We start from the raw sequence: 15,047 nt of genomic DNA, 5'->3' as shown, positions 1-15,047 counted from the left end.
CCCCCGTGAAACTCAACATTTGTTGAGGTAAGAATTGATTTGTGTCCAGGTGTTAATTTCTGAAGGAGACTGAGTGACCACACAGAGAGGCCAATGCCACTGAAAGAAAAGTTTGCTACTCACAGTTGTCCTAGGAACAGAGACCCAGACGCACAGGGTCATGGGAGGAATCACCGGTGTCGGCCAGGGGGCGGAATGGAGCAAGGGGAAGGCTTAGGCCACCACCTTTACTGGGATTTCTCTGGGAAAGACAAGGCATGAAAGGTAAACAGGTTGGGATTATCTAGTTTGAGTTCCTGGTGGGCTCTGGGACGTAGGCACTGTCTCTGGTTGTCTGGCACCGGGCCTTGGGGTGATTTAGGGGCGGGGGAAATACTGCCTTGGTGTGGGGGAGTTGGGGAAGTCGGTGGTTCAGAGCATGGCCTCTGGGCCACAGGGGAGACGTGAACAGCACTGGCCATCAGTTTTGCCCTGTAATTACTGGATGCCAAATAGACAAATACAGAACCTAAGAAAACACAGAACAGGAACTCTTAAGTATCATTGCAGGCAATTACACGCATGCGATCATTATTCCAAAAAATTAAGCAATCCTTTTTCTTTACGGAGAAATGGAAGCTCAGAGATGTTAGTATGTGAATTATATCTCAATCAAGCTGTTATTAAAAAAAAAAAAAAAGAACAACTTGGGAACCACTCATTGAGAGGTACAGCCAGGTTCCACACAGGTCAATATGTGTAGGAGAGGGGTGCCTGGGTGGCGCAGTCGGTTAAGCGTCCAACTTTAGCCAGGTCACGATCTCGCGGTCCGTGAGTTCGAGCCCCGCGTCGGGCTCTGGGCTGATGGCTGAGAGCCTGGAGCCTGTTTCCGATTCTGTGTCTCCCTCTCTCTCTGCCCCTCCCCCATTCATGCTCTGTCTCTCTCTGTCCCAAAAATAAATAAACGTTGAAAAAAAAAAAAAAGAATATGTGTAGGAGAGGGGCGCCTGGGTGGCTCAGTGTGTTAAGTGTCTCAGGTCATGATCTCTTGGTTCATGAGTTCAAGCCCCATGTTGGGCTCTGTGCTGACAGCTTGGAGCCTGGAGCCTGCTTCGGTTTCTGTGTCTGCATCTCACTCTGCCCCTTCTCTGTGCGTGCTCTGTCTCTCTCTCAAAATAAAGAAACACTAAAAAATTTTAAAAAATATATTTGTAGGAGACTTTGCAAGTCCTCAATATAAGCATGCAGTTGACCCTTGAATGACACAGGGGTTAGGGACGATGATCTTGCCACACAGTCGCAAATCCATGTATAACTTTTGACTTCCCCCAAAACGTAACTGCTAATAGCCTACTGTTAAAGTATTACCAACAACATAAACAGTTGATTAACACATGTTTTGCATGTTATATGTATTATATACTGTATTCTTATAATAAAGTAGGCTAGAGAAAAGACAATGCTATTAAGAAAATCATAAAGTGGAGAAAATACATATATTTAAAGTATATATACTGTCCTGTAAAAGATCTGCATATAAGTGGACTTGTACAGTTCCAACCCACATTGTTCAAGGGTCAACTGCACATTCAAATTCATGAAGACCTGTGAGTCAAAGAGGAAGTAGTAAAGGGAATTAGAAAATATTTTGGGGGTGCCTGGGTAGCTCAGTCGGTTAAGCATCCGACTTTAGCTCAAATCATGATCTTGTGGTCCGTGGGTTCAAGCCCCGCATCGGGCTCTATGCTGACAGCTCAGAGCCTGGAGCCTGCGTCAGATTCTGTGTCCCTCTCTCTCTGCCCCTCCCCTGCTCTCTCTCTCTCTCAAAAATAAACATTAAAAAAAATTTTTTTAAGAAAATATTTTGAACTGAATAAAAATGAAAACCTTTTTTTCTAGCATGAACATTTAATGCTATAGATTTCCCTCTGCACACGGAGGCATTTCACAAATGTTTTGGATATGGTCTTTTAATTTTTTTCAGTTTGGGTTGTCCACTTTGCAGCTAACATAAAGAATGCTGGGGGGCACCTGGGTGGCTCAGCTGGTTGAGCATCCAACTTCAGCTCAGGTCATGATCTCACAGTCCGTGAGTTCGAGCCCCGCGTCTGGCTCTGTGCTGACAGCTCAGAGCATGGAGCCTGCTTCGGATTCTGCGTCTCCCTCTCTCTCTGCCCCTCGTCCTGTCACGCTCTGTCTCTCTCTCTCAAAAATAAATAGACATTGAAAAAATTAAAAAAATAAATTAAATAAGGAATGTCCGTATGGACACCCACAGAGAAGACTTTGTGTGGCTGTATGTTTTCATTTCTCTCGGGTGTATGTAAACATAGAGGTAGAACTGCTGGGTCATATGATTAACCGTTTGAGAAACTGCCAAGCTATACTCCAAAGTGATCATCCCACATATTTTGAAGAATGTAAGAGGAGAAACAGTCTATGTTAACTGTGTATAGCCACCGTTATATACTATTTACGTTATATATTTACTATTTTTAACACATATTTACTGTACATAACCAAATATTTATGATTTCTATTGTTTTTCCATTCTTTTCTATTTTATTTTATTTCATTTTTAGGTAATCTCTACACCCAACGTGGGGCTTGAACTCACAACCCCAAGGTCAAGAGTCACAGGCTCTTCTGACTGAGCCAGCCAGGCATCCCATATTGTTTTTCCATTATTCTTGAATTTCCAGGTTTTCTTCTCATACCATTTTCCTTCTATCTGAGGGGGAAAAAAACCCTTCCTTCAGTCATCCATTTCCAATAGGCCTGCTGGCAATGAATTCCCTTAGTTTTCTTTCATCTGAGAATGTCTCTATTTCACCTTCTTTCTTGAAGGATATTTTTTTCTGGTTATTCTGGGTTGGTAGTTCTTTTCTTTTAGCTCCCCCACCTTTTTAATGTTTATTTTGGGGGTGCCTGGGTGGCTCAGTTGGTTAAGTGTCTGACTTCGGCTCAGGTCATGATCTCATGAATCGTGGGTTTGAGCCCCACGTCGGGCTCTGTGCTGACAGCTCGGAGCCTGGAGCCTGCTTCAGATTCTGTGTCTCCCTCCCTCTCTGCCCCTTCCCCACTCTCTCTCTCTCTCTGTCTCTCTCCCTCCGTCTCAAAAACAAATAAACATTAAAAAAGATTTTTTTTTCAGTTTATTTTGAGAAGGGAGAGAGCGCGCGCGCGCGCGCACACACACACACACACACACACACACACACACACACACACACACACGAGTGAGTGGGGGAGGGGCACAGAAGGAGGGAGAGAGAGAATCCCAAGCAGGCTCACACTCAACATGGAGTTGACTTGGGCTTGAACTCACCAACTCTGAGATCATGACCTGAGCCAAAATCAAGAGTCAGACGCTTAAGCTTACCCGATGAGCCACTCAGGTACCCCCATGGGATTTCTTTCTTGACCTCTCTCTTCTTTCCCACACTGGCTCCAAAGGCACCCCTGTCTGGTCTTCTGCTAGAAAGTTAGAACTTCCGTCTCTCCACTCTTCTGCATACTTCCTGTGACTGGGTCTGCCTTCATGGCCAACTGGGAAGACAGAGGGAGAAAAAAAAGTGACAGAGATTCCCTTCCTACTTTCTGAACCACAAATCCGTGGTCCAGAGAAGGACTCCCGTCCCTCAGAGTTTTAGATACCTATCCAGCTGCCACTTCTCCTGCTGTCACTACCATACAGGTTTGCAAGCTTCCGGAAGAGGGCTTGCCGAGATGCACGTGTGGGAGAGAAAAGAATCCAGGATTTCCCCCACTCTTCTGGGGGGGGGGGGGGAGATCATGACCACAAACAGAGAGCTTCTGTTAGATCTCTTTCTGTCTTCCCCTGATGCTCAGCTCTGGGATTCATGTTGCCTTTGAGCTGGGACATTTAAGAGGAAGAAAATAAATCCAGGAAATTCACCGCCATATGGTTCTTATTTTGAGTTCTGGTTTCCTTCTCCAAGTCACCTGCCAGCGTCTACTTTTCCTCAGAAAGCTACCCCATGCGTTATGCCCAGGGTTCTTAGTTGCATTTAGTAGGAGATGGAGTAGGGACTGCTTACTTTATCTTAACCAGAACTGGAATCCTGATAGAATTCTTTTGGTTCTTTTTTTCTTACTCCATTTTATTCTAATTGTTTGGATGCTATGTATTCTGTCTCTGTTCTTCATTACAGATTATTCTTTATTGCAGTGAATCTCAAACAGGGCGAACCACTCCCCACCCCCGCCAAGGGACATTTAGCAATGTCTGGAGACATTTGGGGCCATAAATGTCTTGGGGAGAGATTGCCACTAGCATCTAGTGGGTAGAGGTCAGGGATACTGCTAAGCATCCTACGATGCACAAGACATCCCCCACAACAAGGAATCATCTGGCTAAAATGTCTGTAACACCAAGATTGAGAAACCTTGCTTTATTGTGTGCATTTGAAATCTTCTCATGCATACTTAGCTTTATGTAAAGTTAAATAATATCTTAACCCACTTCCTTTCCCGAGCAAAGCAAGGACTTGGACAAATTTAACTCCAATCTCTTCTGTCCAGATTTAAATGCTATTTTGTCTAGAGTTTTTAGTTCTGTTCTATTTTAAAACCTCACAAATTACATATTATGCTTATTATAGCAGGTAATTTTTGTTTGGTCTTAAACTGTCAGTTTATCTGCCTGCTTCCTGATGCTCAGACCATCTTTCTGGGATCATTTTTCCTGGAAAAAAAAATTAGGTAGACAGATAGATAGATATTTAGAGAGAAAGAGAGAATGAGAAAGAGAATTTTAGCAGTTCCTTTATCACAAGCGTTTTGGTAAGTTCCCTTAGTTTTTATTTTTCTATGAATGTCTTTATTTCATCTCTGTTCTTTTTTTTTTTTTTTTTTTAGTTTATTTATTTGTTTTGAGAGAGAGAGAGCACCTGTGTGGGAGGGCAGGAGAGGGAGAGAGAGAGAATCCCAAGCAGGCTCCACGCCATTGGTAGAGCCTGATGCTGGAACTCACGAACCCGTGAAATCATGACCTGGGCCCAAACCAAGAGTCAGTCGTTTAACTGACCAAGCCATGCAGGCACCCCTATTTCACCCTTCTTCTTGAAGATAGTTCCTATGGATCCACAAGTCTACCTAAATGCTCTGATGATTTGATTCCATTGTCTTCTGCTTTCTGTTGTTACTGTCGAGAACTCTGCAGTCATTCTGTTATCCCTTTATCGATGATCTGTTGTTTCTCTCTGCCCATCTTTAAGATGGTCTGTGTCAACCTTCTCCCACAGTAAAGCCAGAATTTTGTGCCAGAGTTGGGTCTTTTATTCTCAACACGCTTCCTGATTCTACTAGCATTTTATTTTATTTTTTTGTTTGTTTGTTTGTTTGTTTAAAGTTAGCTCTATACCCAATGGGGGGCTTGAATTCACAACCCCCAGATCAAGACATTGCATGCTCTACTGACTGAGGCAGCTAGGCACCCCGCTGCTTAGCATTTTTAAAGCCATCAGCCCTCTCCTTCCTTATTCTCTGGCCATGGTGTAACTTGTAGAGAACTGTATGCATGGCGTCTGAGTTGGTGTTACACTTGTTATTTGCATGTCTTTTTTTTCCCACTAAGCTGTGAGTTGCTCGAAGATAGTCTATTTCCAGCACCGTGCATGGACCTAACACATAGTAAATGCTCAGTGGATGTTTGTTGGATGGATGGATGGACGGATGGATGGATGGACAGATAAGTAGAGGGACAAATGTGTGGCCGCAGGTATATATCTGGCTAAAGTACAAGTGAGATTGTATGAATTTACCTGAACTATTTCCCAATGACCTGAATACACCCAGGTAATTCATGCGATTAGGAAGCGGAGATCTGCCATACATGCTCTCCAATGATCCTTTTTTCTTTTTTTTTTTTTTTTTTGCCAACGTTATATTGACAGAGAATCGCCGGCAGACTCTGGTCTTGAGGAAAGCTGCAAAACAAGTCAAGAGGATATCAGAAGCAAGAGAATTTGAGAATATGCTTCCCAAGCAGGTGAGCACATGATTGGAAACTTAATAGTAGAGATGATTTCAGAGGGGCTAGGAGATCTGGGGAGAAAAGCCAGCCCTGTGAAGATGTCAGGGTCAGAATGGGGGTATTTCTTACAGACGTGGGTGATATAGTCAGGAAATCTCCTGAGAGTAATTCCTGGTGGAGGTAGGTACCCATTGACTGAGCTTTTTACCTGGATTTCTCCAGGGATTTAAATTACCTGCTTGAAATTCAGGAGCCTTGGTGTAATGGGAAGAGAGCACTGAGCCTCATTGCCCTACTCTAGAAAATGGGACAGTAATTCCTAGGTCATGGCGTTCTTATGAGGTTCACCTGAGATAGTGATATTTAACATGTAATGGACATTTACTACATGTCAGACATTAAACTAAACCTGTACACGCAGTATATTTTATTTTACTGTCACAGTCCTCTGAGATAACTCTTCCTAGTCTTCTTCAGTTTATTAGTGAGGAAAGTGATGCTCAGAGCATTGTCTAAATTCACAAAGCCGATGAGTGTTAAAGCCAAGAGTTGCACACGGATCTGTCAGACTGTGAGCCTGAGCTGTTAATCACTGAGCTTTGCCACTAGCAAAGTCCCCCGAACTCAAAAGTCCCTGGATTAATGTGTTTTCTCTCCTCTTCTCCTCCCCGCCCCTAGCTCTTCCCCACAAACCTCTGCGGACGGTAGTTTACATCAGTGGCACCTTCAGCCTTCAGTTCTAGAGCCTTCTTCATTTCTCCATACTTTACCACTGCCTGTTGCCCCTCAGCATTTAGCGGTGACGTTCTGAGAAGTAGGGCAGGGCGTGATGGAAAAGACAGACGGACATGGGTTCAGATCTTGGTGCTGAATCTTTTCAGCTGTGTTACTTGAGCAGGTGACTCAACTTTTCTGACCTCCTTCCATAAAACGGGGAAAATAAAGTCCAGCAGTGGTGATGGGCCCTTCCTGCCGACAGGGCTGGCGGTGGGTGACCAACAGTCGTGTCCTACTCTGTGACCCAGCTTGGTGGGGAGGGGAGGCCAAGCGGGTGGAGTGGATGTTAACAGGAATGGGAAGCAGCTGAGAGCCAACGGCCTGGCAGAGGCAAGGGGAAGGGAAGTGCCAAAGGAGAGCTAGCTCAGTACACTATTCACGGGGGCCCGCGGGACACTCCTGACCGAGGAGCGAACGTGTGATTCTACCACTTGAGGCACAGCTTGGGTGTAACCTGCTGCCTGTTCTTTGCCCATGGTCAAATCAAACAGCGTTGCAGGGCACGTAATAAAAAGTAAATTTCTCTTTCACGCCAGACCCTATGCCCCTGACCCAGAGGCAAACACTATTTTCCCATATATCCTTCCAGAAATATCGGGCGGATGTCAAGGAATACAAACCTTTTTTTTATATATACAAACCACAATAGAATATACACTATTTTCATTTTGCTTTTTCAACCTAACACATAATGGCCAACATTTATTGAGTGCTTACTGTATGCCAAACATCATTCTAAACACGTCATATGTATTGACTCATTTAATCTTCACACAACCCTATGAAAAGTAGTTTTTACTTATTATCCCCATTTTAGGCTCAGAATATTAAGTATTTCACTTCATGCCAAATGGCTAGTAGGTGGTAGAACCAAGATTTTCAAAAGGATACAATTTATATACGATACAGTTCAGCATTGTAATGTACAATTTAGTGGGCTTTAGTTTAGTTGTGCGATCATGACCACTCTCTGATTCCAGAACACTTTTATCACCCCAAAAAGAAGGTGCATACTCATTAGCAGTCCCTCCCCGGTCCCCTGTCCCCCCAGTCTCTTCAGCCACCAATCTACTTTTCTGCCTGTACAGATTTCCCTGTTCTGGACATTTCGTATAAATGGAATCATACAATCGGTGGCCTTGTATCACTGATTTCTGTCACTTAGCATAATGTTTTCAAATTTTATCCATGCGGTATCAGTACTTAATTTCTTTTTATGGCTGAATAACATGCCGTGTATGACTAGACCACACTGTGTTTATCCATCTACTGGCAGATGGACATGTGGGTTGTTTCCATCGTTTGGCTGCTATGAATAACACTGCTTCTATGAACATTCACATACAAGTTTTTGTGTGTGCATATTTTTTCTATTCTCTCGGGTATGTACCCAGGAGTGGCATTGTTGGGTCATATGGTAACTCTGTGTCTAACTTCTTTTAAAAAAAATTTTTTTAACGTTTCAAATTTTTTTTTTAAGTTTATTTATTCATTTCAAGAGAGACAGAGAGAGCAAGCAGGGGAGGGACAGAGAGAGAGGGAGAGAGAGGGAATCCCAAGCAGGCTCTGCACTGTCACCATAGAACCTGATGCAGAGCTCGAACTCACGAAACACGAGACCATGACCTGAGCTGAAACCGGGAGTTGGACGCTTAACTGACTGAGCCACCCAGATGCCCCCCAATTTTTTTTTTTAACATTTATTCACTTTTGAGAGAGAGAGATAGAGTGTGAGCAGGGGAGGGGCAGAGAGCAAGGGGGACACAGAATCCAAAGCAGGCTCCAGGCTCTGAGCTGTCAACACAGAGCCCGATGTGGGGCTCAAACCCATGAACTGTGAGATCATGACCTGAGCCAAAGTCATGTGCTTAACTGACTGAGCTACCAGCTGCCCCGTTTTTGTTTTTTCTATTCTTAGTAGAAATAGGACAACTTTTGAGGTTCTTAGTCTTTTGCTTATAATTCGTTTGTAGGAGTTCAATTCTTTGTCATCTGTTTGGCAAAAATGTTTACTATTTAATCTTTTTACTTTAATGATGGTATTTTATGTGAGAAAATGTAATTTGGGGGGAGAAACTTATAATTTTTTAAGAGCCATATTTATTGGTCTTCTGTTTTATGGTTTCTTGATTTCATTTCTTATTAAGAAAGATCTTTATCACTCTATGATTATGTGAGATATTCTCCCAATTTTTCCCCAATATTTTTATATGATCACCTATTCGCAATACAAAAACGTTACTCACATAACCGAATGTCACCAGGGGTCACTCTGCTCCTTTGAATTTAGCCAAAGATCGGCTCAAGCATTTGTTACAGGATTTGTTTGAAGCCCAGTCCTCTCCCCAAATGTCTGTGAACTTGGGGGGCTTACTGGCACCCAGCCCCTCTTCTGTCCTGCATGTGCTGTGCACCTACCACATGGGCCCAAATATGCAACCCCCCTCTTCCCTTCATTTTCGAAAAATCGCCCACACAGGCTTGTGTATGTGTCGTGCAGACAGAAGGTATCACTAAGTTTAAAGAGGTGAGAATAAGGGAGACCTCATCACAGTGGGGCCAAGAACAGTGAGTTGCTCTTAGAAACCTTTTAGTTGCCCCACCAGTTGGACCCACCCTCCACTTTCCTCTCTTTTCTTTTTGAGAGAGAGAGAGAGAGGCACGAGTGCAAGTGGGGGAGGAGCAGAGAGAGGGGGACAGAGGATCCCAAGCAGGCTCTGTGCTGACAGCAGCGAGCCTGATGCAGGGCTTGAACTCAGAAACCGTGAGATCGTGACCCAAGCCAAAGTCAGACAGACGCTTAACCCACTGAGCCACCCAGGCGCCCCTGTCCATGAGTCATCGAAAACACTAAGGATGTTTAGGTTGGAGAAGGCAACAATGAGAGAAGATCAAGGGCTCTCCTCAGATATTTTAAGGACTATTCCATAACACGTGGTTCTGGAGGAAGATCGGTTAGAATTACAGAGAGTCAGATTTTTATCTCGGGTAAGAAAGAACTTCCTCAGGGTCCAAGTTGTCATTTTAAACCAGCTTTACCCCCTGGCTCTGCGGCAGACCATCCGCAGGGCTTGTTCCAGCTCTGACTCTCAGACCTCTTGAAACTCATTCCTCTTGCCAGGTCTCTGATGCCAACCCTTCACCCTAGCCCCTACTCTGCTTTCTCCCTGCCCCTTGGATCTGACGTCTGGGAACCTCTCTCCTCTTGCACACTGGCCCACCTTTGCCCGGTGCTGTGGCTAGGACCAGCCCTTCGCACTCCCGTCCCCAGGTCTCAGTACCCAAGGCCCCTCCCCTGCCTCCTCCCTGCGAGGAGAAATCAGGTCCTTACCAACCTTGGAAGTGGATGCTTCTGAGGGTAATATGTTCCTTGTTTCCAGAGTTAGGGAAGCAAAAATGGACCATTCCCTTTTGCTAATATTATCAAAAGGAGGTATATTCGTTGGAATTCTTTGCTTATAAGTGCCAAAATCTGGCCTTGGCCACCGTGAGCAAAGACTAGAAGAACATCGAGTAGCTAGAAAGTCTGAAGTGAGTCCAGGGACCAGGAGAAGAATCATGGCCCTTCCAACCCTTGAACCATCTCTTCAAGGTAACATGTCTGGAATGGGTGAGCCCCGAAGTGTTTCCAGTCTACAGTTTACCCCAGTCAAGACTCAAAATCCCAGGAGCGGGAATTTTGACTGACCAAGCTTATTGCACGTGCCCTGGTTCTAGCTGGGTGGGTGAGAGGCAGGCTCCGGAAGAAGCTGTGAAACCTCTGAAGACCCCCCCTGATGGCCCTGCTAGTGGCCTTCACAGGGGAGCAAGAATTTTTTAAAATAATTTTTGAAAACAATTTTTTAATGTTTATTTATTGTTTATTTATTTTTGAGAGACAGAGAGAGAGAGAGAGAGCAAGCAGGGGAGGGGCAGAGAGAAAGGGAGACACAGAATTTGAAGCAGGCTCCAGGCTCTGCACTGTCAGCACGGAGCCCAAAATGGGGCTCGAACTCATGCACTGAGCAATCATGACCTGAGCCGGTCAGATGCTTTACCCACTGAGCCACCCAGGCACCCTGGGGGAGCAAGACTTTTGGCTTAAAGTCCCCACAAGCCTGAAGGCAGTGGAGGGCAGGTGAACTCCCTCCAGTGCAAGAATCGGGGGCTGTCAGGAAAGGAGGGTGGATTCTGGGCAGACAAAAGAACAAGTTTAGGATAAATGGGGAACGAGATTAGTGGACCCTGGGTCCACTTTGGAATCTTCTAGACTGTGGGAAACAATTTGTTTTTCACCAAATAAGTTCACTAAAGCAAAATGACCGCTTATCTGCCATCACCATCATTTCATAGAAGGAAGGTTATTAATACAAAAAAGCGGAAAAGGGAATCTCAGAATAAAAGAACGTCCTTAAAGTGACTCACACTCACTTTAAGTCAGATTTACGACAATATTTTTTTTTCCTTCTTGCCCTCATTTCACTGGAGACCAGTGAACACAGACTTGCCCCCTCGTAGGCCGTAGGGTTTAGGAGTCTTGGGCTAAGTGATGTGTAGCTTCCTTACTAGCCCCAAGTTTCTGTGATCCCAGTGGGATCTTGCTGTTGAACAGTGATTCTCCATAGGGGCTGGGGAGGGGCAAGTTTGCCCCCTGGGAGACTTGGCCCCTGCCTGGAGACATTTCCAGTTGTCACAGCTGGGAGTAAAGGAGGAGATGGCATCCTACTGGCATCTAGAAACCAGGGATGCCGCCCAGCTTCCTACTATGCACGGGACAGCTCCCACCACCATCAGTTTTCTGTCCCAAGATGTCGAATGACGAGGTTCAGAGACTGTTATAGACAGAAGAAACATCTCAGGAAGCAATTCAGATCCAAAAAGGCTTAGAGAAGAGTGCACTCAGGCGTCGTCATAGCCCTTATGCAGGAGGCAGAGTTTTTTAGTTAAATTATAACTCCTTCTTTAAATAAAATGTATTGCTTCTTTAACCCAACACCCCCCAACCACTGCAGAGACCTCTTAACCACTCCTCACATCCCCTCTCACCCACTGCAGGAGTTTCTCTACATTGCCCTCCTAGGGATCTGCAGAGAAATTAGTCCGATTACGTTGAGCCCCAGCTCAAACCTTCTGGTGGCTTCTATCACACTTACAAAAAGATTGTGGTTCCTTACCTTTTCACAGCACCCCCCCTGCCCCCGCCACCGACCACTTCATGGAAAAGATCCCTCTCCTCCCCCGTCTCCCTTCCCACCACCCTCCACCCTTTGCCCCACTTCTTTTTTTTTCTTTTTTTCTCTTATTTTTCTTTAAAGATTTTAAGTAATCTCTATACTCAGTGTGGCCTCGAACCCACAACCCTGAGATCCAGGGTCAAGAGTCACATGCCAAGCGCCCCACCTGTTTGATCCTTATCTGAAGCACTTATTATTCCATAATGTCATGTTATTCTTTTATTTGTTGGTTTGTTGATTGTCTTTGTCTCAACTGTAATGCAAGCTCCATTAGAATTTGTCTTCTCGGCTGAATCCCCAGCACCTAAAACAGTGTATACACGTGGTAGGGACCCAATAAATATTTGCCGAATGAATCGTTAACATTTTGGTAACTATGCTTCCAGTCTCCCGTCTATCTTTTTTTTTAACTGATTTATTTCATAGAAAAGATACAGGGGCACCTGGGTGGCTCAGTTGGTTAAGTGTCCAACTCTTGATTTCAGCTCAGATCATGATCCCACCATCATGGGCTCAAGTCCTGTGTCGGGCTCTGTGCTGAGCATGGAACCTGCTGGAGAGTCTCTCTCTCTCTCCCTCTGCCCCTCTCCCCAACTCGCACTCTTTAAAATAAATAAATAGACATTAAAAAAAAAAAAAAAGAAAATACATAATACCATCTACCCAATTTTGCCTCTTGATTTTTAAAAATTTTATTTTAGAAACAGAGAGCACGTAAGCAGAGTAGAGGGGCAGAGAATCTCCGCACTGAGTGTGGAGCCTGACACGGGGCTCAATCCCACGACCCTGAGATCATGACCCGAGCCTAAATCGAGAGTCAGATGCTCAGCTAACTGAGCCACCCAGGCACCCTGCATCTTGGGGTTTTTTTTTTTTAATTTTTTTAAATGTTTATTTATTTTTTGAGAGAGAGACAGAGCACAAGAGGGGGAAGAGCAGAGAGAGAGGGAGGCACAGAATCCCAAGCAGGCTCCAGGCTCTGAGCTGTCAGCACAGAGCCTGATGTGGGGCTCAAACTCATGAACCGCGAGATCATGACCTGAGCTGACGTCAGACGCTTAACCAACAAAGCCACCCAGGTGCCCCGGTGCATCTTGATTTTTTAATGTACAATCAGATATGAAACAGTTCCTTAGTATTGACTCTTGATAAACACTTTAATAGTGGCATAACTATTTCTTGGGGTAGAGATACCAACATCTTCTTGAACACTCAGTTTATTCTAATCTTTTGCCATTGTAAATATCTATCTGATTTAGTACTTAAATCTTTTTTTCTTTAATTGGTGTAATTTCTTTAGGATGGCATCCTAAAACTGGAGTTACTGGACAAAGAATATGATGAGTACCTTTCCATTTCTTAATACAGGCTGTAAAAATGACAATATCTTATTTTTCCCTCTCTCTTTCCTATTCAGTCTTACCCAGCCTGCAAAAGCCCCGAGCTGACTTTGAACTTCTTCAACATTTACGGGAAGAGCCCTCTGATTGTGCACTTCCTCCAGAACCACGCCAGTCTGCAGCAGCACGGCAAAGACGTGTTGATAGTCAGAAGGGAAAAAACCAAGAGCATCCCATATCCTTTCCTCCAGTGGGCAGGGCTCACGTTACACCAGGCCTCTGCTTCTCCCAGAAACAAGGGTGTGGAGAGGTACCCAGCCCTGAGCACAGTGCTTGGCGCTTAGTAGGTGCCCATCAAGGATAGCCGTTGATAGGAGCCTAAGGGTCGTTTTAGTTCCAAATCTGCCTCATGAGCTAGCTGTGTAGGATCCTGGGCAAGTTAAATTTCCCTGTGTGCAAAATCTCTTCCTGTCTACCAGGGTGAATGCTAACTAGGTGTTCAAACATATTTTGCAGCTCAGTAATGCCTCCCAGAGGCTCACTGACCCTAGAGTGTGTATCGATCAGGATTTTGGGTATGGGTTTGTTCTAACCTCCTCCTCACACACACACCCCTCCTCCAGGCTCATCAGCAAATCCCTGGCCCTGTTGGCATTTATCTTAAAGATTGGGGAACCGGCTCAGATCTTAAGAAAACAGATGTGACATGTTGGTGTCCTGAGTCCTAGCGAGCAGTTTGCCGTAGGGGGTCAGAACAGGGAATCCGGTAAACCTGGACTCAAGATAACAACCCAACTGTTGACCAGCTGAGTGACCTTAGACAAGGCTCAGCTTCTCTCTTAGCCTCGTTTTTGTTGTTGTTGTTGTTGTTGTTGTTGTTGTTTTCCATCTATAAAATAGGATAACGACACCTGCCTTCTAGGGCTGTTATGCAGAATACAGGCACAACAGCCATACAGGCTTACCATAGTGCCTGGCAGGTAACAAATGCTTGAATGTTACCTGTCAATACACCGTTTCCCAGCAGGAAGAGCTTCCAGAATGGACTGGGCAGCTCTTGCCCGGTAGAGCTCATATCCCCAAATGTATTTATATGCCTATAGGCAGAGAATAATAGCTCACATTTCATAGCACTTTATTATTCATAAAGCACTTTCCCATGTATCACCTCTTTGCTCAGTAGACAGTGGAATGCAGCGGAAGGAGCCTGGGCTGGGGACACATAGCCCCAGATTTGAGTCCCGACTCAGCAAGCCACCGGCCTTAAGGTCTCGTGTGCACAGGTTAACCTCTGAGCTCAATGTCTTGATCAGCTCCTTCCTCAAATAGGGATAATCATACCAAACCAATAGAGTTGTGACCAGGATTATGTGGTAGATGGCTGACTCTAAATAGGTAATAACTATCGTAATTATTATTAACATCATCTAAGGTAGGAATGATTACCCGTATTTTACAGAGGAGAAAATGGAGACGTAGACAATGACTTATCTTGACTTGAGATCCCAAACGTGTGAGATGCTGATGGATCCAGAAGGGGTAGAGAGGGAGGGGGAGGCACAGAGGTGGGGGAGGCACAGAGGATTTTTCAACGTACACACATGATATAGAGGATGAGCCCTTGGGACGGAAAGGAAAGGAAAGTTGGAATCCCTTCCTCTTGGCCACTGTGACAATAGAGTAAGAATTGTATTTATTTGTTTATTTTTCATTGAAGTGTAGTTGACTTACAATACTGTA

General features: G+C 44.7%; 1 protein-coding gene across 7 annotated transcripts in view; it reads left to right on the top strand.

Annotated features, from left to right (window-relative positions):
• FAM227A (family with sequence similarity 227 member A) overlaps positions 1 to 15,047 on the top strand; it is a 76,821-nt gene that overhangs the window by 40,492 nt on the left and 21,282 nt on the right. For all 7 annotated transcript variants that reach the window (XM_053226797.1, XM_053226796.1, XM_053226799.1 and 4 more), the window contains 2 exons: positions 5,898 to 5,992; positions 13,385 to 13,542. In XM_053226797.1, the coding sequence (XP_053082772.1) occupies positions 5,898 to 5,992; positions 13,385 to 13,542 (253 nt within the window). The remainder of the gene's footprint in view (positions 1 to 5,897; positions 5,993 to 13,384; positions 13,543 to 15,047) is intronic.

Source organism: Acinonyx jubatus, chromosome B4, assembly GCF_027475565.1.
Source record: "Acinonyx jubatus isolate Ajub_Pintada_27869175 chromosome B4, VMU_Ajub_asm_v1.0, whole genome shotgun sequence".
Taxonomy (NCBI): domain Eukaryota; kingdom Metazoa; phylum Chordata; class Mammalia; order Carnivora; family Felidae; genus Acinonyx; species Acinonyx jubatus.
The sequence above is the reverse complement of the archived record's forward strand: the minus strand, read 5'-3'. Positions and strand labels throughout refer to the sequence as shown.